The sequence below is a fragment of the Canis lupus genome, chromosome 11 (genome assembly GCF_048164855.1).
Source record: "Canis lupus baileyi chromosome 11, mCanLup2.hap1, whole genome shotgun sequence".
Taxonomy (NCBI): domain Eukaryota; kingdom Metazoa; phylum Chordata; class Mammalia; order Carnivora; family Canidae; genus Canis; species Canis lupus.
Genome location: NC_132848.1, coordinates 59461827 through 59486729, shown reverse-complemented (window position 1 = coordinate 59486729; position 24903 = coordinate 59461827). Strand labels below are relative to the sequence as shown.

The following is a 24903-nucleotide window of genomic DNA, read 5'->3' as shown; positions in this document are numbered from 1 at the left end:
GGAATTTAACAGAACCCATTTAAAAAGTAATAAATAGCACAGATAAATCTTCACCACAGCATGCTGAGAGACCGTATCAGTATGAATGTCTTATATCAATTATTTATAGACTTGGCACTTTGCATCTGAACAACAATAAAAGAAAATAGATACTGGAATGTATATTTATTAGAATCATTAAATTCTTTTGGAAAGATTCATCAAACACAAAACTAACTGTCATTCCCAGAAAGAAATATTCTGGTATTTCTAAAAGAAGTGCATGACAGACGTTTGAAGTCACTCCAATAAATATGAAACCTGAATGGATGTTCTCCAGTGAGCTTCTGCAGGGCAAAGAATCCAACCCAGGAATTATTCACTTATCATTAAATGGCATAGGTACAAAGGAGCAAGGATATGTTTAAAGACATAGATATATAAATGTATATAATATTTCCTTTCAGATATAAATGAATGTGATGCTAGCAATCAATGTGCTCAGCAATGCTACAACATTCTCGGTTCATTTATCTGTCAGTGCAATCAAGGATATGAGCTGAGCAGTGACAGGCTCAACTGTGAAGGTAAAATATTTTCCAAATAATTTGTAACAACAGTTCAATCTGTATAATTGCTGTTGCTTTATCCAATTACGTACCTGTTTATGAAAACAATCTTTTTCTCCATGCAAATTCTATTTTAAAATACAGTTAATTAAGTTCAATTATAGTATTTTCTTTTTAGTATGTTATCAAGAGAAAGGAGAAGGAATAAAATAACTGAAATAGTAGATGTAGGCTGGGTCTAATAATTAGAAGGGGTGTTCTAGTGTCTTGCTTCTCAAAGTGATGTGATGGCCAGCAGTGTTGACACATCCTTGTCTCTACTTGTGAGAAATACAGATCTCAGGCCCCAGACCAGACCTACTGAGTCAGATGCTGCATTTAACAAGAATCCCAGGTGACTGGTATGCACATTTAAATTTGGAAAGAGCTAATCACATGTCAGAAACATTAGAATATAAACCAAGGGACCTGTCCTCTAGTCTCATTCCCGCCACTGTGTGACTTGGACACATTTCTTTAAGTTGCCTGCGTTTCACTTTCCACATGAGTAAAAAGAGGGCCACTTAATTGGAAGGATGACCTTCAGAGTCCATTGCCTGTGCATGTTCCACTGTGCAATTCAAAAGGCATACGACATCCTGAGGGGAATGCCATTGACACTTGATGTCTCTGACTTCTTTCCAGCTTTACTTAAAGCCACAAAGGTCATACCCCACCCAGAGAGGCCTCATATCATGCCACTGTGCTCAAAACCAAAAGGGGCTGGTTCTGGACAGCTGCCTCTGTCCTTCTGAGCAAACTATAAGGACATCACCATTGAGAAATGCAAAGCATTCTTTCCCTGAACTCCCAATTCATTCAGTCTGCTCAGTCAGTATGGTTAAGTCCAAGATTCGCCAGACTCTCAGCAATCATTGAGTAAAACTGATAGTCAGAAAAACTGTGTGGTGGAGTTCTGGAGGAAATGAGCTGATATTGTAGAATTTTCCCTCCAGGTTCTTACAAAGTTTTATATTTCTGTTTTATTTTGTTTAAGATTATTTATTTATTTATTTATTTATTTGAGATGGGGAGAGATTTATTTATTTGAGAGTGAGAGCACACGTAAGGGGGAGGGGCAAATGAAGAGGGAGAAGCATACTCCTCACTGAGCAGGGAGCCTGGACTTGAGGCTCAGATCCCAGAACCCTGAGATCATGACCTGAGCCGATGGCAGATGCTTAACCAACTGAGCCACCAACCACCCTATATTTCTGGTTTAGAGTATGCAGTATTTTTACCCTTTTACCTTATCTTCAGAAATATTGTCAAAGTAGTGACCTATAAGTTTTTCAACTCTGTGTACCTACTATTGTCTGATTGAACAGACATTGATGAATGCAGAACCTCAAGCTACCTGTGTCAGTATCAATGTGTCAATGAACCTGGGAAGTTCTCGTGTATGTGCCCCCAGGGATACCAAGTGGTGAGAAGTAGAACATGTCAGGGTAAGTTTATTGTTTTCATATCTGTTAAGTGTTTGTTTTTAACCAGGAAAAGCAGGGAGAAAGTTACAGGATTCTCTACCATGGACTTTCATTTTTCCCTCTTATATATATAATTTGATCTCCTTTTTCCCTTATTCATCATGTAATATGTTCATCTCATAAAAAAGGTATTATTCAGTTAGCACTGACTTTTTTTAGATTGAAAGTAATTTTTGCTCTTAAGATGTAAATAATTTTAATAAAATATTGATATCTCTTCTATATAGCCTACTTAATCTCTATGATATATATCTTCTAATCACCTGCCCCAAAGATTCAATTATTAAAATATTTCACCATTAGTTTGAGTCTAGGGAATAAACATGTGGGGTAGGCAAACCTCAAAACAGTCTCATATCCTCTAAAATACCAAGATTATAAACCTAAATGTGCTGAGAAAAATCAGCCTCAAGTATATTAAAATGTGCTTGAATTCTTAAGCAGAAAAAAAACAAAAATAGCTAATATCCTAGGGTCCAGTTTTAAAATAAACATTCAGGTGATCTTCATACTTACACATCTCCAATGCTACATGTAGTTTCAAATTTCTTTAACAGAGAGGTCTGTTCAGATAAAGCCAAAAGTATACATAATCCTAGAAAAGCTAGTATAGATACTTGCCTTTGCATAAAACAGTGAGTGGGAAAAAATGACTGAACTTGAAGACAGAAAATTTGTTTGAGTTGTACTGCCTTCTATCTCTACAGTCTTAAATAATATCAAACATCTCTAAACTTTAGCTTTCTCATTTGGAAAAGGGAGTTGTGAGCATGAAATTGATAACATACATAAAAATTACTCGTAAACAATAAAGCCTTACTATCCAAAATGTTTTCATAAAATTTACTTAGCAATGTAAGTGACTAGTAGCAAATCTGCTCTAAAGAGTCCTCTTTAATCAGAACTAAGAAAGGACATACAAGGGCAATAAAATCCTTTGAGAAAGGAAAAAGATCAGGGCAAGGATACAGTAGGGCTTCTCAGTCTATATCATGATTTTATAGAATATTAACTCAGAGGAACCCAGGACCTGGGATTTTTACGGTATGCATATGATCATTCAACTAGATTCCAACCACTAAGTATGAACATAATCAGAATGCCATTCATTGCACAATGAACACCTTTATACCCCTTTCCAGGAAAGTTACTAGAGACTCTAATATTAATTGTGGAAAAACACTGCATTCCAATGATTTTACTTTCTGAAGCCTGAGACTTTTAACATGAATATTACATGGAGGAAAATGTTAGCCAGTGGGATATCTTAACTAATTTCCCTGGAGTCCTTCAAATAAATGTGTCTGTGTTTTTTTATCATAAATATATTTGGTGCTCAGCAAAAGACAGAGGCAAATTAACATACAGGGAGAGTTTACCTACCTACTCTATTTGTATGGAAACATATCTGTTACAATTTAAGGTGAAAAATATACTAGAATTGCAAATAAGGGATTCAAGAGTGTTATATCTTGAAGATATGCAGCTCCAGAATGTTTGGTTAAGCCAAAACATTTTTTAAGAGAGAGGCTTAACATTCTTTTAAAGTACAAAGCAATTAGTTTTTTCCACTAAAACTATCTCTTCCCAACCTTGTCCATATGGACTAAAGTAAAACTGAAAGAGTTTGGAGTCTTACCTTTAATCAAAGGCTTATTTTCAGGATGAAATAACTGTTCTCATTTCCACAGCCTTGCAAAACTGAAAACTCTCTGTGTTTGAGTGGGGTGGGGGAGGCTAGAGAGTAGGAATGAGACAGAGAAACAGAGAGAGAGAATACACATACACACATTCATCAAATATTTTAATACTATTAATAATTCCTGAAAAACATTCTAGAATGATTAAGGTGTTGATTACGTTAGGCTCTAAATTAATGAAAGTAATAAATGAAATTATTACATAAAGTTTCTTGTTGTCATTCTTGGTCTCCATATAATAAACCAGTCCTAGTTTTCCTTGTAGCTAAACAGCATATTTATTTTTCAGAAAAGAGAAGAATATTGAAAGCACAAGTCAATTACGATTTCTTCTAAGAAATCTAAATTCTTTCTTTAGCCGTAGCCAGTCCAAAAGAAGACACTTCGTATAACTGACTCTTGGAAACTTCTCTAGTCTCCTCTTGGGTTCCAGATGGCTTTGGCCAGTTTGGAAACTAAAAGAAAAATTTTTTCCTCCAAAGACAAGGCATAAAAGTATTCTCATTTAGGGGATGTAGTACCTCACAGTGGAAAGATGCCTATGACTACCTGTATGAACTTGGGCTACTTACTTAACTCTTACTTGTTTTTCCTCCATGTCAAGCAGAGATAATCTTTCTTGTCCATGTCTGCATGATTTATGTGAAAAGCAACTTAGTTCATTTTAATATTTCTTAAAAACCAGGTGCCCCCAAGTGTATTAATGCTAGGTGATAAAGGGATTTAAAGATGGATACTATAGTCCTGCCCTCAAGGGGTTTATAAGCTAATAGAAGGGTTAAAATAAACTGGAATGAGTAAATTAATGAATGAAAATGTCTGGTTATTAGGTAGAAGGATTCAGGAAACGGTTATAATGGATAAAATCTAAATCATTATTCAAATGTAAAGGGAGGTAGACATAGCTAGGGATGTGAATCTTAATATAATTTTCATTGTTTGTTCTAGTAGTAAATATAATGGCTCTCTAGTGAAAGTGTTCTCTCAGATGTCATCTGGAGGCTTATAATTCCCAGATCCAAAATCAGTCCTTGTCCAACACAGCCCTCGTTTTCTGGGACTCTCTCCCCTTTTGGCTTCCTTGCACTGCCTTTTCCTGGCTTGCCTCTCACCACAGCCCCTTCTTTAATTCCCCTTCTTCAATTCCCCTTCTTCCACACTATTTCTAAATAGCTATGCCATCCGAGGTGGAACAGATTCAGGCAGATTCAAGTTTGCAAGGTAAGAGGTGTATAGGGATCTGGGCTAAGTTAAATGTGCTTTTAGACACAAAACTGAGTAGGACCTAAGTTCATTGCATTTAATTGAGGACAGATGTAGCTGAGTCATTCCAGACAGATTATTAGTATGTGTCATTTCATGATATTTTTATCAACCACCTATTGTTCATCTGTTGAATTCAAAGCCAAATGTTAGCCATTGACTGTGCTTATATAAACATGAAAGGCACCAATCCTTGCCCTTGGGGAGTTGTAATTTAGTTAAGAATATAGATATGGCAATAGTTAATTATAAAATAAAATGGAATTAAATAAGAGATGGATACGTGCACTTGAAGATTAGAAGCAGAATTAATTCTGCCTAGAGGGTTAGAAGCCTGCAGGAAGGAAGAAGCATCTCAATTGACCTTGAAGTGTGCTGGTTAGATGGGATTTTCATGGTTGGGATGGGATTTTCGTGGTTGGGTCGCGAGGGTCTTCTAGGCTGGGAAAGCAGCAAGCAAAACCAATGGGGGGAGCATTTGACTCTCTGGCTGGGGAGCTTCCAAGAGATTTACAGCCTACAGGTATGGTTTTGGTAAGCACGGCATGCAAGTGGAGACTTGATCCTCTGGGAGTAGATTACACTGTCCAGAGGAAGCACAGCAGAAGTGAAGCTATGAAGTGTTATATGATTTACTCAGATCGGTAAATTCTTTGACCCTATGTGTTTACAGATATAAATGAGTGTGAGACCACAAATGAATGTCGGGAAGATGAAATGTGTTGGAATTATCATGGCGGCTTCCGTTGTTACCCACGAAATCCTTGTCAAGATCCCTATGTCTTAACATCAGAGAAGTAAGAAAAAATCAGAGCTTTTGAAAGTGAGAACTTTCTGGTCTTACCACGATAAACTGGGAAATACTTTTGTTTTTCTCTGCAGCCGATGTGTTTGCCCAGTCTCAAGTGCGGTGTGCCGAGAACTTCCCCAGTCTATAGTCTACAAGTACATGAGCATCCGATCTGATAGGTCTGTGCCATCAGACATCTTCCAGATACAGGCCACAACCATTTATGCCAATACTATCAATACTTTTCGGATTAAATCTGGAAATGAAAATGGAGAGTTCTACCTAAGAGTGAGTAGTACCCTGTGGGCAGCTGTAGCTGTTGGGACAGGCACAAGTTTGCTGTGGTTTGGCAGTATTCACTTAGAAGGAAAGCTAACATTTAAGGAGTTTTTATGTGCAAGCATTGTGTAAGTCTTCCTGAGTGCATTATCTCACTTAATCTTCTTGGTAGCATTGTCAGAAAGATACTACTATTTCATCTCCATTTATACAGAACAGTGAGACTCAGATTTAGTAGCTTCTCTAAAGTCACTCAGATACCAAGATGAAGACTAATGGAGTTGTGTGTGACCAGCAAAACAAAAGCCCTACACACACTCCAAATAGATACCACAAATCAGTGCTGGTTACTTGATTGTACATAGAAAAAATAATTCCTGGAGAGCTTTTCAAGAACCATAAATTCCTTTTTGGTACATCTGCAAGATCATTTACATTCACACCAAAACTGAAACCCGAAAGTCCCTAAAGGGCCCCCATCTTTTTGCACCAAAAGGGCCAGTAGTTGTACCATTCTTGCAAACTTCCAGGCAGACAGTGTGAGGTCATCTTTGTGTTTTCCATTTCTTTGATTGCTGATATAAATCTTTCTCTGAATTCTGCTATTTCTTTCTTCATGGTTTCTCCTTTCTTCATGGTAGTCTTTGCTTCCCTGTGCCCCTGCTTCTCTTCCTTTAAACTGGCTCTTAGTAGCCCCTCATCCCCCCAAGGGCTTCCAAGCAGATCTCCCTAACTTTGGTGCCTCAGCCTTCCAGGCAAAATCTCAGCAAGTTCATTTTAGGTGAAAATTCTGACATATTTTAAATAAGGCTCACCACTTCATGTGCAAATGATGGCACCCCACCAAGCAGTTTGCAGGGTTCCGGTAACTGTTTCACGCTAAGGATGTTATTCATCCAGTTACAATTTTCTCAAAACTCCTTTGGGCACTCTCCATTTTTAATCAGATTTTAAAGTCAATATTTCATTTTAAGAACATGAAAAGTAAATTGGGAAATTCATCCTTGTGGTAAAGTTTACAGATTTTTAATGTTTACATGTTTATCCCATTCTTTGATATATTAAGTTCCCTTCCAACTCCAGAATTTTGTGATTCTGTTTCTTTGCCAATAAATTAGAAATGATTAATTTCTCATGACCGACTTCTGAAGAGAGAAATCCAACCCAAAATCTATTATTGTTCTTTTTTTTCTAATAGCTAAGAATAAACCTCTCTAACATTAGATGCTTCAAATTTGAGATATACTAGATATTTGTAAAAAATTTACTCTAAATGCATTTCACACAGTTCAGATAATACCAATTTAATAATTTTAGCCCAAATAAATAACATTATTTGTAACCCATGGCAATAAAATAGGTTCATCTCAAAATCTTTCTTAAAAATAGTTTTCCACTTTGATCTTTTAGCTATAATTTAAGAAAATACAATTTCTAACATAATCAAGAGTTAAGCAAAGTTCCAGCATGTTATTTTCCTTGCAATAAACATAGCACTTTAAAAGTTTTATGATTCATATCAGTACATTTATCGACTTGATATTTTCAAATATAAATTCTCAGTGTTTTTCTCAAGTAAAATCTCTTTTTTCCATGAATGATATAAAACATTAGCAATTTTTATAATCCCAGAGTTGATTATTAAATTTTTTGAAACAAAAACTATTTGAAATAAAAAGTCATTTTTTTAAAGATTTTATTTATTTATCCAAGAGAGAAATAGAAAGAGAGAGAGAGAGAGAGAGCACAGCAGGGGAGAAGGAGAAGCAGAGAGCCCAATGTGGGGCTGAATCCTAGGACCCTGGGATCATGACCTGAGGTGAAGGCAGTTGCTTAAGCAACTGAGCCACCCAGTGCCCAATAAAAAGCCATTTTAAGATTACTTCTTATCATATAATTCAAGAAGTAATTAGGTTGAATTCTACAAAATTTCTCTACTGAAAAATCCATTTTTGTAGAGGACATTTGACGCATAGGAATCAGTCATCAGGCCTTAATATTGCTCCTACTGTATGCTCAGCCCCATAACAGGTGCATGTATTACATACTTCCTTATTTGAAAGGCTTGAAATATTACATGTGGCAAAAGTTAACATCTAGGAAGGGAAAAGAGAAGCAATTTTATATTCAATTCCATGATCCAAGACATCAAAGAATTAATGTTGACTGGAACAGTTAAAGAATGTATCTTGGGCACCTGGGTGGCTCAGTGGTTGAGCATCTTTGGCTCAGGTTGTGATCCCGAGATCCTATGATTGAGTTCTACACCAGGCTCCCCAGGGGAGCCCCTCTATGTCTCTGCCTCTCTCTCTCTCTCTCTCTCTCTCTCTCTCTCTCTCCGTCTCTCATGAATAAATAAATAAAATCTAATGTTTCTTGATGGTCATGATACTGGACCTGATCTTTGAAGGATCTGTAGAATACAGGATTTTATTTATATTCCTTTTGGGAGAATACTGAGAAAACTTTCATCCTTAGAAAAGAGGATATATTGTAATAGAAGTAGTACATAAAATTGTAGGTAGAATACCATCCTCCCCACCCATGCCACCCAATACCTATACTTTATTGAGGCTATTTTCTTAATAGCCCTTATCACCACTTTGCATAGTATTCATTTGTCTATATGTGTGGTCTACAGTGCAGGTGTAATGAAAGCAGACTTTACCTGTCTGTCCACTCTTCTGTGCTCAGCAAAAGGAATATACCTGGCACCTAGCAGATGCTCAAAAAATATTTTTAAATGAATAAATGAATTCAACTAATGCCTTCAAGGTATTACTATTACCTTCAAGGGACAAGCACCATGCTGGGTCCTGGAGACACAGCAGTGAATAAAACCAAGCCAATTCCTGCCCCAGTGGAGCTCATGGTCAAGGCACTAAGCAAGTGCTCACAAGTATGCTGAATATTACAATAGAGAGTTGCAAATGCTCATGAGTGCCTACCAAGTCAGCCGCTAAGAAGATAGGAGTGATCTAGAAGCCTCTGAAAGAAGTGAACTTAAGCTGAAGACTAACAATTAAAGACCAGCAAATAGAAGGAATAAAAAGCAGTCCAGTTGGTCTGAAACTCCAAGTGCTGCCAGTGAAGTGACTTGAGAGGAACCTAGAGAGATGAGCAGGGCCTAGATCACAGAATGCCTTACAGAGATATTAAGGTTTCAGGTAGAGGAGTTGCTGTTAGATTTTCATGTTAAAATGAAAATGCCTGGTATACTGCAGAGCCTGGATGAGAGTGGGACAGGAATGGAAATGAAAAGACCAGTTAGTAGTTCAAGAGAATGGGGTATTACACTAGTAGCAGTGAGCCCAAAAACAGCAGACAAGTTTATGAAGATACAGGAAGAACTACATGACTTGGTGAGTTATTTGCTATGGGGAAATGGAGGATGAGGAGACACCAAAGATAAGTGTCTGTCTTGAGCAACAGTAAATGGTGGTGGTGCCATTTATTAATATGGGGAAGATCGAGCCAGTGTAGAGAGGAAGTTAAGTTCAGTTTGGAGATCTTTTCAATTTGGACCCTTCTTTTTCAGTAGGGTCTCTTCTGAAACCACTGAAGCCAACAGACATGAATTACCTGAACTTCCCACTCACCCCCTACAAATTTAAGTTCATGTATCCTCCTTCTTACCTTCTCCCTTGAGTTTTTCCAAAGATGAGGTTTTACTTCTGTCAATCAAAGCTAATCTACCACCTATATCCTTCCATCCATCTCCTCTAGAACCTTGTTCCATCAAACTTGTATCTACCTCTTAGGTATTCAACTTGCCTCCCTCTAGATGTTGCTCTCTCTCTCTTCTCCCAACCCAGGGTTCTTGAAAGCCTATAAACACAATCTCTGCTTTCTCACTTCCTAGTCACCCTTCTATCTTCTGTTCCCATTACCCTACTGGAGTTGCTCTGAAAAGGCAATGACATCTATACTGCTAAATTCAGAGGGCATTTTTCATTTCCAGTCTCTCTCAGCCTCACTATGCCATTGGATACTGCTGGCCATTCTCCTGTTTCCCAATTAATCATCTGTTTCTTCTCATCTTCCCTCAATGGCTTCTCCTCTGCCCACTCCTTAGATATTAGCCTCTCCCAAATCCAGTCTTATCACATATACATTCTCTCCCTTGGTTTAATGTCCACCCACTGAAGTGATTGCTAAATCCTAATCCACTGTCTCTACCCCCTGCTTTCCTCTGGCATTCAGATTCACACATCTACTAACCTGCCCCTCCAGCTCATTTTCCTCTACTCTCCAGCACCCATAACATTCTTCATCAAAATGAAACTACATCCAGTTCTGAACATACTTCTTTACAAAACTTCCAATTATCTTTGGTGACTCTCCTCAGAAATTCAAAAGCCTCCCCTCAATGCTTCAAGATCCCTCTTCTTTTTCCCCATATTTTTCACCTTTATGTATCTTTGTACATACACTACATAACCTCATGTATCTTAGCATTTGCTGTGTTCCATTGAAATGTGAAACTATTCACATTGTCTCTTCATGTACTAGAACGTAAACAAATGCATAATGCTAAGAAGAAGTGAAAGATGATAGCTTTGTTTACCAGTTCAAAAATTATCAAATTCTCACCTGAACTACAGTCTCTGTAAAGGCTGGTACTACTCAGTAAAAGTGAAGAGAAACATTAACAGAGAGGGATGAACCGAAAACACAGAACTATCAAAAAAGCAGGTCTCTGTAACTTGGAACTAATGACTATGAAAAAAAAAAAAAAGGAACTAATGACTATGTGTGCACAAAGGGAAAAGAACCAAGAAAGGTTGAAACCAAGAAGGAATTAAGTAGTGACTTTTATCCTACCCTCAAAATTCTTCCCCTAATTCTTATAAGACTAGGTATACTCACAAATAATAGAAACTCCAATTCAAGGAAAATTATTCTCTCCCTCCCTCTTTTTTTCTTTTATTTTAGCAAACAAGTCCTGTAAGTGCAATGCTTGTGCTTGTGAAATCGCTATCAGGACCAAGAGAATATATCGTGGACCTGGAGATGCTAACAGTCAACAGTATAGGAACCTTCCGCACAAGCTCAGTGTTAAGATTGACAATAATAGTGGGGCCATTTTCATTTTAGTCTTTTAAAAGAGTACACTATAGGCATTTAAATCAGCCAAAGAATATTGTTACCATAAAGCACTATTTTATTTATAGACGTATCTAGTACATCTACATCTATATGCTGTACACTCACCAATAATTCAAACAGTTACACCATGGTATAAAGTGGGCATTTAATCTGTAAAGATTCGAAGTTTGTCTTTATTACTGTATGTAAATTAGACATTAATCCACTAAACTGGTTTTCTTCAAGAGAGCTAAGCATACTCTATCCAATGAAACTTGGATTCTTTTCTGTAAAAGTGGGACAAAGCAATGATTATCTTCTGTGGTGCTTAAGGAAACTTACTACAGCTCCACTGGCAGTCTTATAAGGAGGCAACCATCATAACATTGAACAGCATGCAAGTTCAAGAATGAATTTTTTAACTGCTTTGTGAGAAAATGGAAAAAGTCAATAAAGATATATTTCTTTAGAAAATGAGGATCTACCATATTTGTGTTGGTTTTATTTTCATAAGCAGTCTTAACACAGTTGTTTATTACTTAGTAATAAACAATTATTGTATAATATGCTGGTTTCTGTTGAATATTTTAAATTTTGTCTGAAATTTTTTATTATGAATGTAAACAAAAAAGTAAGCAAAATTCCCAAAGTGAATAAGGTATCCATAGAGTGATTCTTATATTGAGAAATCTACAGAGAGGAGATGAGAAAACAAATTCTTTTTTAACTATATTGGAGTTGACCTGAAGAAGCAAATTCAGTGTCTTCATCCGTTCAAGCTGCTATAATAAAGTACCATAGACAAGGTGGCTTATAAGCAGCAGAAATTTATTTCTTACAGCTTGGAGGCTGGAAGTCTTAGATCAAAGTGCCAGCATGGTCACATTCTGGTGAGAGCTGTCCTCTGGGTTGCAGACTCATATCTTCACATGGTAGAGAGAGAGTGAGAGAGCTCTCTTGGAGTCAGTCCCTTTTATAAGAGCACTATCTCATTCATGAGGACTCCATCCACATGATATAATTACAAAGGCCTCAACTCCATAATGCTACCACATTGGAAGTCAGGATTTCAGCATATGAATTTGGGAAGGACACAGACATTCAGTCTATAACACTCAGTAAAGGTAAGAACATCACTGAATTCAGGTCTTCCTCAAGATGCAGAACAAAATGAAGAAAAGGTATTGTACTGAAAAAGCTTTAGTTACTGAATAAAATTAAAACTCTAAAACTTCACTTATAACTAAAATTTCTCATCTTAATTACTGATGCTCACAGAGGGAAAAAATGGGAACAGTTCTTATTCTTGGCATCCAGAGTGACTGTGAACTAAAGCAAATTGCCCTCCCTCTGAATTCAAAGAAAAGGTTTTATGTCTTATTTGTTTAAACTGTAACTGCTTCACTTTGATGTGTTATATTTTTAAATAAAAATATTCTTTTAGAGGATCACTCTATCTTTGGAAGTTTTTTTAAGTGTAACCAATAACAGCCAATATAATTCTGTCTGGGAAAAAATTAGTTATAGCTGCCAGAGCAAGAATGACCATTTGATTTTTTTCTAATAGATAATCTAGGAGAAAAGGAAACAAAAAAAAACTGCCAAAATCATGCCACAAAAAGGTGTGCAGCCAATTTTCTCTTACATCAAGTTTAAAAGCACATAGAAATAACCTCTGACACCCAGGCACCTTCGACCCTGAAACAAGTGTTTCTCAAAGAGTTGACTAAATGTTCAACAATTGTCAAAAAGAAAGCTCAGAAGAAATCAAGAAAGAAAACACAAACTTCTTGTGTGAACAGAGGATGGGCTTTTGTTAAAGGAGCATTGAAACATAATGAGACAACAGATCTAATCAAGAACCACACAAGGAAGCAGAGATAACAGCCAGCCACGACACAGCTGGACTGTTGAGTGCATTCCTATCACTGTGTCCACATGAATACTTGTATGCAAGTATCAACACTATCTAGTCCCATACCCATTATAAACCCCATATCCATTAGCAGTAACTCCTCATACCCCAACCCACAAGCCCTTACAGGAGTTACCACTAATTTAGTTTCTGTATCTGGATTTTCCTATTCTGGACATTTCATATAAATAGAGTCCTATGATAGGTACCCTTTTGTATCTGGCTTCTTTCACTTAGCATGATATTTTCAAGGTTCAGTGTAGTAGCATGGATCAGTACTTCACTTCCTTTTATGACTGAATAATATTCCATATTGTAAACATATCACACTATCCATTTGATGCTGGCAGGTGGAGTCCAAGGATCCAGAAGAGGTCCTGCAGAACCAGCCAAGAGGGTCTTTGGCTTTGCACAGGATGGAAATCAAACATGAGCCAGCAGGAAGTGAGAGCAGAGTTTACTGAAGATTCAGAGCAGATACACATGGAGTGTCTTGGAGACTTAGGAAAGGAGGGAGTCTGGTCTTTGCTTGGAGTTTGGTGGTTTTTATTAAGGATTGTGGTTTGGTGTATGTGTCCTCTCAGGCATCCAGGAACCAGTTAGAACAGAGACAAGGGCCAAGGTGTCATTCCTTGGAAGCAGGGGGTCTTGGTGTTGAGATATCTAGCTACAGTGGTGGTCTGTAATATGCATATGATGGCTTCATTTGGTCATTCTCACATGGTCCTTCTTTAGATGTTATCTAAAGAAATCATCAACTGCTATATACTATTTGCATTCGAGGCATATGTAAGTAGAGGTGTAGGTCCTAATAAGAATAAAAGCAGGAAAAGGAAAATAAAAAAGCAGATTTTTTATGGAGTTCTTCAGTTTCCCTGTCCCACATTCATGCATTGAGAGACATAATTTGATATGTTGTTTCCACCTGTAATTCCTTTTTGTCTTACCCATCAAAAAGGACATTGATTCAATTCATCCACTAAAAATGAGCCTAAATCACTCATTTTTAGTTTCATTTTTGACTAAAAAAAAAAATAGCAAGTGATAAAAAAATTTTTTTTTTCATTCACAGAAGCAAAATCCTGGAAAGAACTTTGGAAAGCTTACACATGAGTTCCCTTACAGGTACAACCATCCTCAGTAAACATAAAAATCTCCTGTTCTCTTTTTAATGTAATTTGAAATTCAAAATAAAGTAAACATCTTCACTAAAAACAAACCAAAGCAGTAAGACAAAGACCTGCTTTGTTTCCGAACTACACATGACTCCCTCCTCCCCTCCTCTATGAGAATCACTGATTTAAACCAGCTCCCAAAGATGGGAATTACAAGACAAATTCATCTTCAGAGTCATTTTTATTCAGCAGCAAACATTTATTGAGCAACTTCTATGGTAATCCTTTCCAGCACTTAAGAGTTTAATGTAGAATAAATGAACCATTTCTAACCTTAACCACTGTGAGACTTAGCTTTTGAGGCCCTTGGTTTCTTTATCCATAAAACTGAGATATTGAAATAAGGAGTTTTTCCAATTTTAATGACTATAACTAACTAATCCCTAACCCTGGGCTACATTGAGAGATAAGGTAGCTCAATTTGCCAAATTTTTTAAAGCATCTGAGCATTCCTTTTATGCAGTGGCTATCGGGAAGCATTGGACATTGGTAGAAGAGAAAACTCATACTGCTTTCATCAAAATAGTTCTTCACACTGTGGGTTCATTATCAGGGGCAAGGATCAATTTAGCTATACATTTTTAAATTACAATTCAAAATAATTTTTTCTGCTATTCAGTCTGTTAAATTGTGCATGTTTTTGCTCCTTTTCACTGTACTGAAATATAAATACTTATGTTAAATTAAAAGTCATTTTGCCTTTTTTCACCAGTGAAAAAAGTGCAGCCATGGGTTCCCTTACTTCCAAACATGCTTCCAAACATGCTTCCAAGGAAATAAGTACATTCTTAGTAAGTTTCAGTAATGAGGCCACAACTAGTCATTTCCGTCATTTCATCGTTCTTTTACCATACCTGCCCTTGGAGAAGTCCATGCTCTCTAACTGGACAATTACATTCTGACAGTGATTATGAAAGGCCTCTTGGTTGTTAAGACAGCCCCCAAAAAGAATAAGTTCCCTTCAACTGCCAAATTTCCCTCTTAACTAGTTTCTTTAACAACTTGCAATCTCTACCCCCTCTAAACATAAAATTTCTTATTATGTGCACTTATTATTATTAATAATAATAACAACAGGATTCTAAATTTAGACACCACCTAGTCAGGGCATCTTATTTTTAAGACTTGCTCAAAGTCATAGTTTGTTGAGCAACAATGCTGTGCCTAGAATACAGGTCTTCTGACTTAGATTAAGCTCTTTTTGTTGGCCATTTCAACACCAACAAGCAAACCCCTTCTTTCCTGCAAATAGTCCACCCCAGATTGTGAACCAGCTTTGCTGATTGCCATGACCAGTTGTCACCACTGCTGCTAGATGCAATTGTGTTGAAATAACACAGATACCAACCTGATTCTGATTTATTTTCTTAAACTTTAGCTGATTGTTCTCTTTAAAAACTCCAGAGAGGCAAAAGTCATCATGTTACACAAAATGCTCCTAAACTCTAGAAATTCAAAGTCAAGAACCAATCATGTGAACCTTACTATACTGGAGAGGACAGCAATTCCCAAAAGATAAAGTCTATTACTTACGATCCAGATGTAGCTGTCTGCGTGGGGGAATTTTGAGAACAACCATGGTGAAGAGGGATCGAAGCTAACACTCTCCTGGTTCAGAAGCTGGGCCAAAAAGCTTACAGGGTCCTTCCTTCCATAGGATTAGTGTAAAGTAAGGAGCTAATGTAAAGATTACTGCCATTCCTTGACATATTCATTAGGTGATTTTTTGAAGGAACAAACAATGAACATCATCACCTGGAATAAGATAAAATGCCTCGTTTTATTAACAACTCGGGCCTCAGTGGGGCTTTCAGTTCTTTCACAGTATGTTTAAGTAAAAAATGGTAAAAAAGTAGGGTTTTTGAATTGTAATTTTAAAATATAGATATTGAAGGGTAGAAATCAGCTGGAAACCAATCCCCACATCTAATAAATATAGTTAGTCATCTCTACCACTTTGCCTCTACAAGGGAGATGTTTTAGTGAATCCAAATAATGGAAATAGAAAGATTGTTCAGTATCCTAAGACCACCTGAAAACAGCCCAGTGGGATTATTATTTTTGGGGAAGCTTCACAAATAGAAGTTTATTGTTGAATCCTGTTTCCATGACTCCAAGCAGTTGCTTATGTTTTGAATAGCCGTGTATGCTTCTAACTTTCTAACTCTTCTTTTAAAATACAGAACAGCTGCTGGTCTGCTCATATGGTATGCATAAGAAGCCCACAAGGGACAAAACCTTCCATTAATATGTCGAATTATTTTTAACAGACTTATATTTCTATCCTGAATCATCATCTCAGAAAGATGGCACATTTCCATCCTCCCAGCTGGGGGGAGCACCTGCAGAATACAAACCCAAACTGTGACACATCTGGTACCAAAAAACCAATCTTGTTTCATCTGGCCAGCAGACTAAAATATCAAGATCGTTGAACAGAAACAAGGCAAAAAGTTAACTGCCTCTTATATGTAGTCAACACAGATGTCTAGTTAAGCTGTTTATATTGTAAGCGCATGTGTACTTTAACGGAGCACAGACCCCTTTAATAAGCCAGAGTTGGAATACAAACGCAAGAGAATTTTAAAGACCTGAATGCAGTAATTCAGTTCTTTTTTATCTTCCCATAGAGATGAAATTAGTTTCTGCAGAATCACAGCATTATTTTTAAAGAGATGCATATAACACAAATAATTTTGTTGAGTTTCCTTAGTATCTTCAAATTATTTCCTTTAAAAACTGTATTCCACATTTTTGTATTTTAATATTTAGATTACATTTCTTTAAGTGGTAAATTACTTGCCTGTGACTTAAACCAGGTGTCCTAGTGTGTGTTGCCCCAAAAGCAGACCCTGACACAAGAATTGAGTGTGGATAGTTTGAGGGGTTAACTCAGAAAGAACAGGCAAGGAAGTGGGGGGGAAATGAGTCAGGGAGAGGAGAGATGCAAATAAATGAGTGAGTTAATGAGTAGATCACTTCTATGGCAACTGGTAGGCATTTCCTCTAGGGAGCCTCTGAGAAATCTTGTGGAACTCACCTCAAAAGCATCCCACCAGAAGCTGCCTAAACTGGGCCATTTATCTACAACTTCCAACTCTGTTGTGAGGGTTGCCCCCAAGGACACTAACACCACACCCATTTATAACTGCCTGCGGAAGAGGGTGCTCCCTAGCACTGGAGAAAGCCCTCAGGCAGATGGGAAGAGAGACAGAGGCTTGATGTAGGATGCTTTCAGTGAGCTAGAAATTTCCACTGCCGCCCCAGTAAACTCAGGTGGCTGCAGGGAATTAGGGGAGGCATGAAAATCGGCTGACCAAGGTCAGCGCATTGTGTGATGAGTCTGACACCTGAAGAACGTGTACCTGGCCTGATGGCTTCAAATCACATGAACTTCTTCCTTGACTTTTTCCTGTTGGTTCTCCATCTTTTTTTCCTTTCTTAACCTTTCTCTTCTTCTACTCTAGTTTTCTTCTCCTCCAAGTATCACCTCACAAATTAAGCAACAACCATACCCAAAATGCAATTAGATGCAAAGACACATAAGATATCATGTAAAATGGTATTATATAGTTAACACCATGAACCTATGTGATTTCAAAGCACATCACAAGTCCAGTTTGTATAAAACTAGTTGCCCTTCAAAGGTCAATTTTCAGAGAAGCTAATGAAATTATATCTCAAGACCCTTCCCATGCACCAGTCTCTTCCGAGGTCCTAAAGGGACCCTAGCAATGTGTTCACATGGTCATATTATTGTAAAATTTGCAAAAGTGATATACTTTAGCTGACTTGATTAGGACTGCTCTTTCTGCTTAATGCCTCCCCCCCTTTCATCACATCATATTTCTCTTCATGTTGGATGGCATTGGAGTGGTCACAAGCATTTTTGGGAATCCAGCCTGGGAAAATTAAGTTAGGAGGGTATATTTAGTTTGAGTTTGGTGAGATATAGCTAAACAATTCATAGTCACTTCTATATATGGTTAATTTCAGTTCCTGTCTGTTTCTAGAAATATTCCTACAACCCTCTGTGTTGACAACGTGTACAAAGGTTCAAGGCAAGGATACTACCACAACACAATGTGTCCTACAGCATTCAGTACCAGAGTAAGTAGTAGAAGAAAAATAAGTTTTGATAGACTGGCAGAGGGCCAAAATGGATACAGATTAGAAAGTTATTCCAGCAGCCCAAGAAAAGATGTGTTCACTTGAATCAAGTGTTAGTGGAGAACATGAAGAGAAGTGAACAAATTCAATCCACATAGGAGACAAAATAAAGAATTCAATGATGGCTTGGATATGGACAGTGAGAGAGAAGGACATGTCAGGAATGAGCCTAGGTTTCTGGCTCCCATAATCTGATAGGCAGGCAATTGTTTTCAAGCAAAGATTCAGAAATCTATACTTCTTTCATTTTGGGGCTCTATCATCTTCAGAAGGTTTCCAAGGCCCTGTGCTCATTTACATCGAAAGATGGATCAATGACAGATGGAAAGTGAGAACTTTTTATGGGGCAGGCCTGGAAGTGGCTTCCATCACAATGCTCACCTTCCTTTGGAAGGCTGGGAAATAGAGTCTAGCTGTGTGTCCAGGAAGATAAGAAAATGGGTTTGGACACTAGCTAGCAGTTTTTGCCTAAATGAGGAAGCTAGCAAATGAGTATATTCTTTAGGAACGGAAGTGTTCCACTGGAGCAGAGAATGATTTTCTTTTCTTTTTCTTCCTCCTCCTCCTCCTCCTCCTCCTCTTCCTCCTCCTCCTCCTCCTCCTCCTCCTCCTCCTCCTCCTCCTCCTTCTTCTTCTTCTTCTTCTTCTTCTTCTTCTTTTTCTTCTTCTTCTTCTTGGAGAGAAAGAGTGTGTGTGCTAGTGGGGCAGGGGTGCACAGAGAGATAGGGAGAGACAGAATCTCCATGTTTAGTGTAGAACCCAACACAGTGCTCAATCCCATGATCCTGAGATCATGACCTGAGCCAAAATAAGAGTCAGATGCTGAGTCAACTGAGCCACCCAAGCACCAGAATAATTTTCTGTCAGATTTATATTTTAGCTCTAATTCTTCAGTTAGAGCTTCACTTATTTTTCTCTGTATTCCTTCTCTCTTTTTTGTTTCTTCATTTCTTTTTTTTTATTTTTAACAGCTTTACTGATATAATTCACTGATCATACAAGTCATCTGTTTAAAGTATACAATTTAATGGCTTTTAGTATATTCACAGATATGTGCAACCATCATCACAGTCAATTTTACATTTTCACCTGCTCAAATAGAAACCTTACATCCTTTCCCTATTATCTTCCTATCCTCTCCTTTACCCCATCCCCCAGCTCTAAATGATCACTAAGCTACTTTATATATCTCTATGAATTTTCCTATTCTGGACAGTTAATATGAATGGAATTATATAATTTTTCAAGATTCATCCATGTTGTAGCATTTGTCAGTTTTCCATTCTTTTTATGTCCAAATAATATTCCATCCTGTGCCTACACCTCATTTTGTTTATCCATTCTTCAGTTGATGGACTTTCCGCTTGTTTCCACTTTTTGATTATTATATATAATGCCACTATAAACATTTGTGTACAGTTTTTGTGTACAAAACTGACATGTTTTCAAAACTGACGTGTCAGTTTCTGTTCAAAACTGACATGTACAAAACAGACATGTTTTCATGTCTCCTGGATGTAGTGTCTCCTTTAACCCTTTTAGTACTCCTATGACCTGTTGTTCCCCCTTTTTTTTTTCCGAGAGACAGAAAGAGACAGCATGAGCAGGGGAAGGGGCAGAGGTATAGGAAGAGAGAAAATCCCAAGCAGACTCATGCCTAGTGCAGGAATGGAGCCACAACTCTAAGATCATTACCTGAGCAAAACCAAGAGTCAGACACTTAGACTGAGACACCTAGGCATCCCTGTTATCCCCTTTTGCACAAGTGGAAACAGAATTGCACAGTAAGGTTACTTGTCATGTGATCTGTACAAAGCAGAGCCAGGCCATAAACTCAGGCAGGCTGACTTGAATTTGCCATGCTACTTCTCTCTAGATCAGCTCTTCTCAGACGGGTTTCTAAGCTTTCCTTTTAAGGAATCTAAGAAATTGTACAAAAGTAATGACTACCGTTTAAATATGCCCACCCCCAGCCATGTATCTGTCATCTCACTAAATGCTACACATATTTCCTAAAGTGTATCCAGAAAACATAATTCTTAAAAATGTAATAGCTGCATGAAATTACCACCACTTGCATATTTTACATCATTTTAAGTCACTTTTTCTTGCTTTGCCCCAAATTACACTTATCTTTTTTTTTCTTCAAATTTTTATTTAAATTCTACTTAGTTAACATATAGTGTAATACTGGTTTTAGGAGTAGAATTTAGTGATTCACATTTATCTTTCTAATACACGGTGTAGGCAGACGTTTGGAATGGCAAAGACCATTCCCAGACTACCTATTAACTAATCCTCTTAGATACCCTCTCACCTTAAGTTTTCTTTGGAATAAATCAGTATTACATGTTAGTACCTTCCTTTCCATACTTACTCTAGGTTAAAACTATATTCTTTGAGATCAAGATTTTTTTGTGTGTGACTTTAACTTAGCTTCACATGCCCTTACATAAGCCCAGCAATTGCTTTGACCCATTTTAACCTCTTTTGAGTGTCATAGGCAAGGTGTACTGTCCTTGACAATGAAAGAGACCTCCCTTTTGTCCTTCTAGGCAATCTTTAGCATGAAGCTAAATGCCTTTCAGGTGGAAGAGTTGACCAGATGAAGGAGACAAAGGAAGCTCTTGCTCCTGAGTGACTTTGATTCCTCTTTCTCTTAGAATGGTACATTTCTATACAAGATGATGGACATTTGGACATTTTGATAGGTGCAGTGTGCTTTGAACTGTTGTGTCTAATAATTCTTTCGTCTTGGTTTTTCCTAGCAGAGTGGTATATCTTAGGATGCTGATATGCATATTGTTTGCTTTTCATTTAATGTGGTGAAGCCTTCCTTCTTGTTTTCCCTCCACCTTGCTCTTTAAAATGCATATCACTAACCCGGGTGGGAAGGCAGGCATTAAGTGCAGGAAACTTTTCCTTAACCTCCCCCTCAAAATTCTACGTCCCTTTTTCTTTTTCTTTTTCTTTTTACATCCCTTTTCTTTAGTGTACTTCTTTTGTTCAGGGATAAGTAGAATCCTTAAGTAGTTCCACATTTCCATTTATTTACTTTTAATGAGGGCAAGTCACCTTTTCAATACCTATTTATTCATTCAATGAATATGTAAATATCCACAATTGTTTCAGCCTAGTTGTTTACTTCTTATCCAAGGATGACAGAAAGAAAGAACACTATTCCTTTACTCTTTAAGAAAAAGGTAAAAAAAAAAAAAAAATTAAAAGCATTTAAATGCACAATAATGGGGGAATTGTTAAGTTAAAACTATGGCATATCTATATAGTAGAATATTATTCAGTGATTAAAATGTTTATCAAGAGAAGTATATAGAGTGGGGGATGTTTATGATATAGTGTAAAGTGGAAAATATAGGAGATACTATTGCAATCACAAATATATGTTTTGGAAGAAAAAAGCATGCCAAATTCTAACTGTAGTTATTTCTGGGACAAGGCTGAAAGAACATTGTGTTCTTCTCTCTATACTTTTCTGTATCTGCAACTTATTACCTTTTTTATAATGAGTTTCATGTCAGATTAAGAAGTTCTTTTTTAAAAATTCAAAGCAAACTCAGGAAGCCATAGGAGACTTGGAAAAATGCTAGATAATAACAGACATTAAACTAAAACTAGAGGCTGAAAAAAAAAAAAAAACTAGAGGCTGGAGGCTGAGGCCAAAATCTGGGAGTGGGTTACTAGAATCATCCATATGAGTGCTTGTTCAGTAGTATTTTGATATAAAGTCCACCAGTCCCATTAACTGAGAACTTTAACATCTTAGTGTCCTATATGGAGCCCATGGGATAGGTCCATCAATGTTGACCTGGTAACACAAAGCCAAAAAACAGAACTCAGGCCAGAGAGTCAGGCCTGGATAGATGAGGTGGTATAACAAAGCCAAACTTTCTGGAAATAGAGTACCAGGGGAAAAGTCCAGACTTTGACTAACACAATGGCAGAGGCAAGAGGTGCCAGACGTCAAATAAGTAGATGAAAGAGGCAAAAGCTGCTGGAACAGTTTGGATTCAAACATTTAAAGTGAGATTCAGAAACAAGGATTCAGGTGTTGAGCAGTTCACATTAATCTCCTAAAATGAGATTTAGGTTGGTGCCTCAGGTGAAAATCTAAGACATGCCTTTAAACATCTTCAAGGCAGAGCTTAGTGTCAGCAAATCTGTGTTAGCCTTTTCCAAGAAAGGCATTTTTTTAAATACCTAGATGATTTAAATAGTAATGATGAGAGCACTAAGTGCCTATTATACGCCATACACTGTGGCCTCCTGCTATGCTAGACATTTGATGTGCTTTACAAATATTACCTCATTTTATGATATGGGCATTTACATCCCACTTGAAAGAGGAGGAGACTGAGCCTCAGAGAAGTGAGAAACAGAGGTCACACAAGTAGAAAGTGGTAGAGCAAGGTCTATAACTCAGGTCAATTTGACTCCAAGGCCTGATTACTGATCAGTGGCTAATTCTGTGTGACCATTCATATTTTCTGTGCTTCTTTTTAAAAAATTTTGTTAGTAAAGCCAAAAACCCTGTCTACCAGGGATGAGAGTAGCAGATACCATGGATAAGCAAATTGCATCAAGTTCTTTGGTGCCTGTTAAAGGAATATTACTAATAAAATTATTATATATTTGAAGGTTATTAAGGGAATAGATCTTAAAAGTTCCCACCATAAGAGAAAAAATTCTGTAACTGTGTATGGTGACAGATGTTAACTACACTTCTTATGATCATTTTGTAATATATACAAGCATCAAATTATGATGCTATCTACCTAAAACCAATATAATGCTATATGTCAATTATACCTCAATAAAAATGTACTATTTATGAGAGTTAATTTGGGAAATAAAGAATTCTTAGTACCATTAAAATCACACCATGGGTCAGTAGATGACTCTTCCACATCTGTAGCCAAGATAAATAGAGAAGAAATGAAAAGTTCCTTTCATTTTCATTTAAAAGGGATGTCTAAGGTAGCTGTAAAAATTAATCTAGATTCACTAAGGATCTAAATGGAGTAAGTAAGGCATTAAACAATTAAGATTTCTACAACATACAGCTCTTTTGTGAATTTTTCTTTAAAAAAAAGATTTTATTTCTTATTTGAGAGAGAGAGAGGAGACTCCCTGCTGAGCAAAGAGGATTCTAAGATCATGACTTTAGCCAAAGGCAGTCACTTAAGGTGCTCCTTGTGTGATTCTTTGGATCACTGAGCTCTACCCCCTACAGACCAAGTATTTAAAGGACACTGTTAAATATATAAGCATTAAAAAAAAAATCTTTATAGTGCAGTAAACATTTCTGTGGACTGAAAAAAATCAATCGCACAAAGTTGAACAATGGATAAAAAGAGGAAATAACTCCTTTGTTTGCTTCTTAGAGATTAATGTAGAGCTGTTGAATATCAGTTGCAACTTAATAATGTCCTCAGGTGCTTTTTTTTTTAATTACTCAAGATTTGACATGTTTTCTTCTGTTGAGTGAAAGCTCATTCAATTAGCTGTACAAAAAGCTACAGACACACCTGGGCTTCTTTACTTTAACAGAAGTAACTGTTCACACATCAATGGCATTCTCTCCATCACTCTTTCTAAATCTAGCAGGCCATTCCAAAAGTCACCATGTAGCTTCAGCAAACATCATCCACTTCCTGTTCAAAAAAAAAAAAAAAAAGTGCTTTCAACAGTAATCCCTTTCCCAAGAGATGTTTCAAACATTCTGTTATGAAATTATGCAAAGAAAATAGGAAATAAGTGATTATGTGAATGTCACAAAATAGCAATGGGGAAGTCTCACAGCAGCCCTTGATCATGTTGGAAAAAGGTGAAAATTTTAAACATCTGCTCAAAGACCCAAATAAATTTCTGTTTTTTTGTTTTGTTTTGTTTTGTTTTTTAAGTGCCAATCTGAAGATTTCATTTTGAAGTTATAGCATTGATATCAAGATAATCCTTTTTATTCTATGAATGTACTTAGAAGAGGGTAGGGCAAGTTTTGATGTCAAATAAATCGAAGTAGAGGATAAATAAAAACCAAGAAATGAAGAATGATGTAATACAAAGCTATTTAGCTCTGCCAGCTGCTTCTGTAACAAACAAGGGATCCCAGCAAGTCAAATGCATGCCCTATTGTATTCCCAATAGCTTCAGTAACAAGCTATTTGGTGAGGAAGCAAATTTAGGCCCCAGCTCTTGACAGTTTTATAGCCCTTGGTCAAAGTTTTCAACAGGGTTTGGGGCAGGCGTGACTAGGCAGCTAGATTACACATACTGACTTACCACTTGCAGATACACAATATTTACTTTTCAGGGTGAGCCAGTACACCAGCTGACCAATTAGGCCGCAGATTCTTTGCACTTCATGAAAGCTAAGCAAAGACTGAATATAAAAGCCACAGAAATACATGTAGACTGGACTTTTCTTTAAT

The 24903-nt window shown here is 37.0% G+C and overlaps 1 protein-coding gene and 2 long non-coding RNA genes across 6 annotated transcripts in view; 1 reads left to right on the top strand and 2 right to left on the bottom strand.

The window, feature by feature from the left end:
* LOC140600264 (uncharacterized) overlaps positions 1-6109 on the bottom strand; it is a 35272-nt gene extending 29163 nt beyond the window's left edge. For both annotated transcript variants that reach the window (XR_012003482.1, XR_012003483.1), the window contains exons 1-2: positions 5882-6109; positions 3714-3811 (exon numbers count right to left, since the gene is read on the bottom strand). This is a non-coding gene — a long non-coding RNA (uncharacterized lncRNA). The remainder of the gene's footprint in view (positions 1-3713; positions 3812-5881) is intronic.
* EFEMP1 (EGF containing fibulin extracellular matrix protein 1) overlaps positions 1-12642 on the top strand; it is a 61922-nt gene extending 49280 nt beyond the window's left edge. For both annotated transcript variants that reach the window (XM_072768427.1, XM_072768426.1), the window contains exons 7-11: positions 447-566; positions 1916-2035; positions 5711-5834; positions 5920-6115; positions 11042-12642. In XM_072768427.1, the coding sequence (XP_072624528.1) occupies positions 447-566; positions 1916-2035; positions 5711-5834; positions 5920-6115; positions 11042-11203 (722 nt within the window). In that variant the 3' untranslated portion in view covers positions 11204-12642. The remainder of the gene's footprint in view (positions 1-446; positions 567-1915; positions 2036-5710; positions 5835-5919; positions 6116-11041) is intronic.
* The window catches only part of LOC140600265 (uncharacterized), a 90063-nt gene continuing 76225 nt past the window's right edge, over positions 11066-24903 (bottom strand). For both annotated transcript variants that reach the window (XR_012003485.1, XR_012003484.1), the window contains 3 exons: positions 24001-24126; positions 15818-16039; positions 11066-13917 (listed from right to left, as the gene is read on the bottom strand). This is a non-coding gene — a long non-coding RNA (uncharacterized lncRNA). The remainder of the gene's footprint in view (positions 13918-15817; positions 16040-24000; positions 24127-24903) is intronic.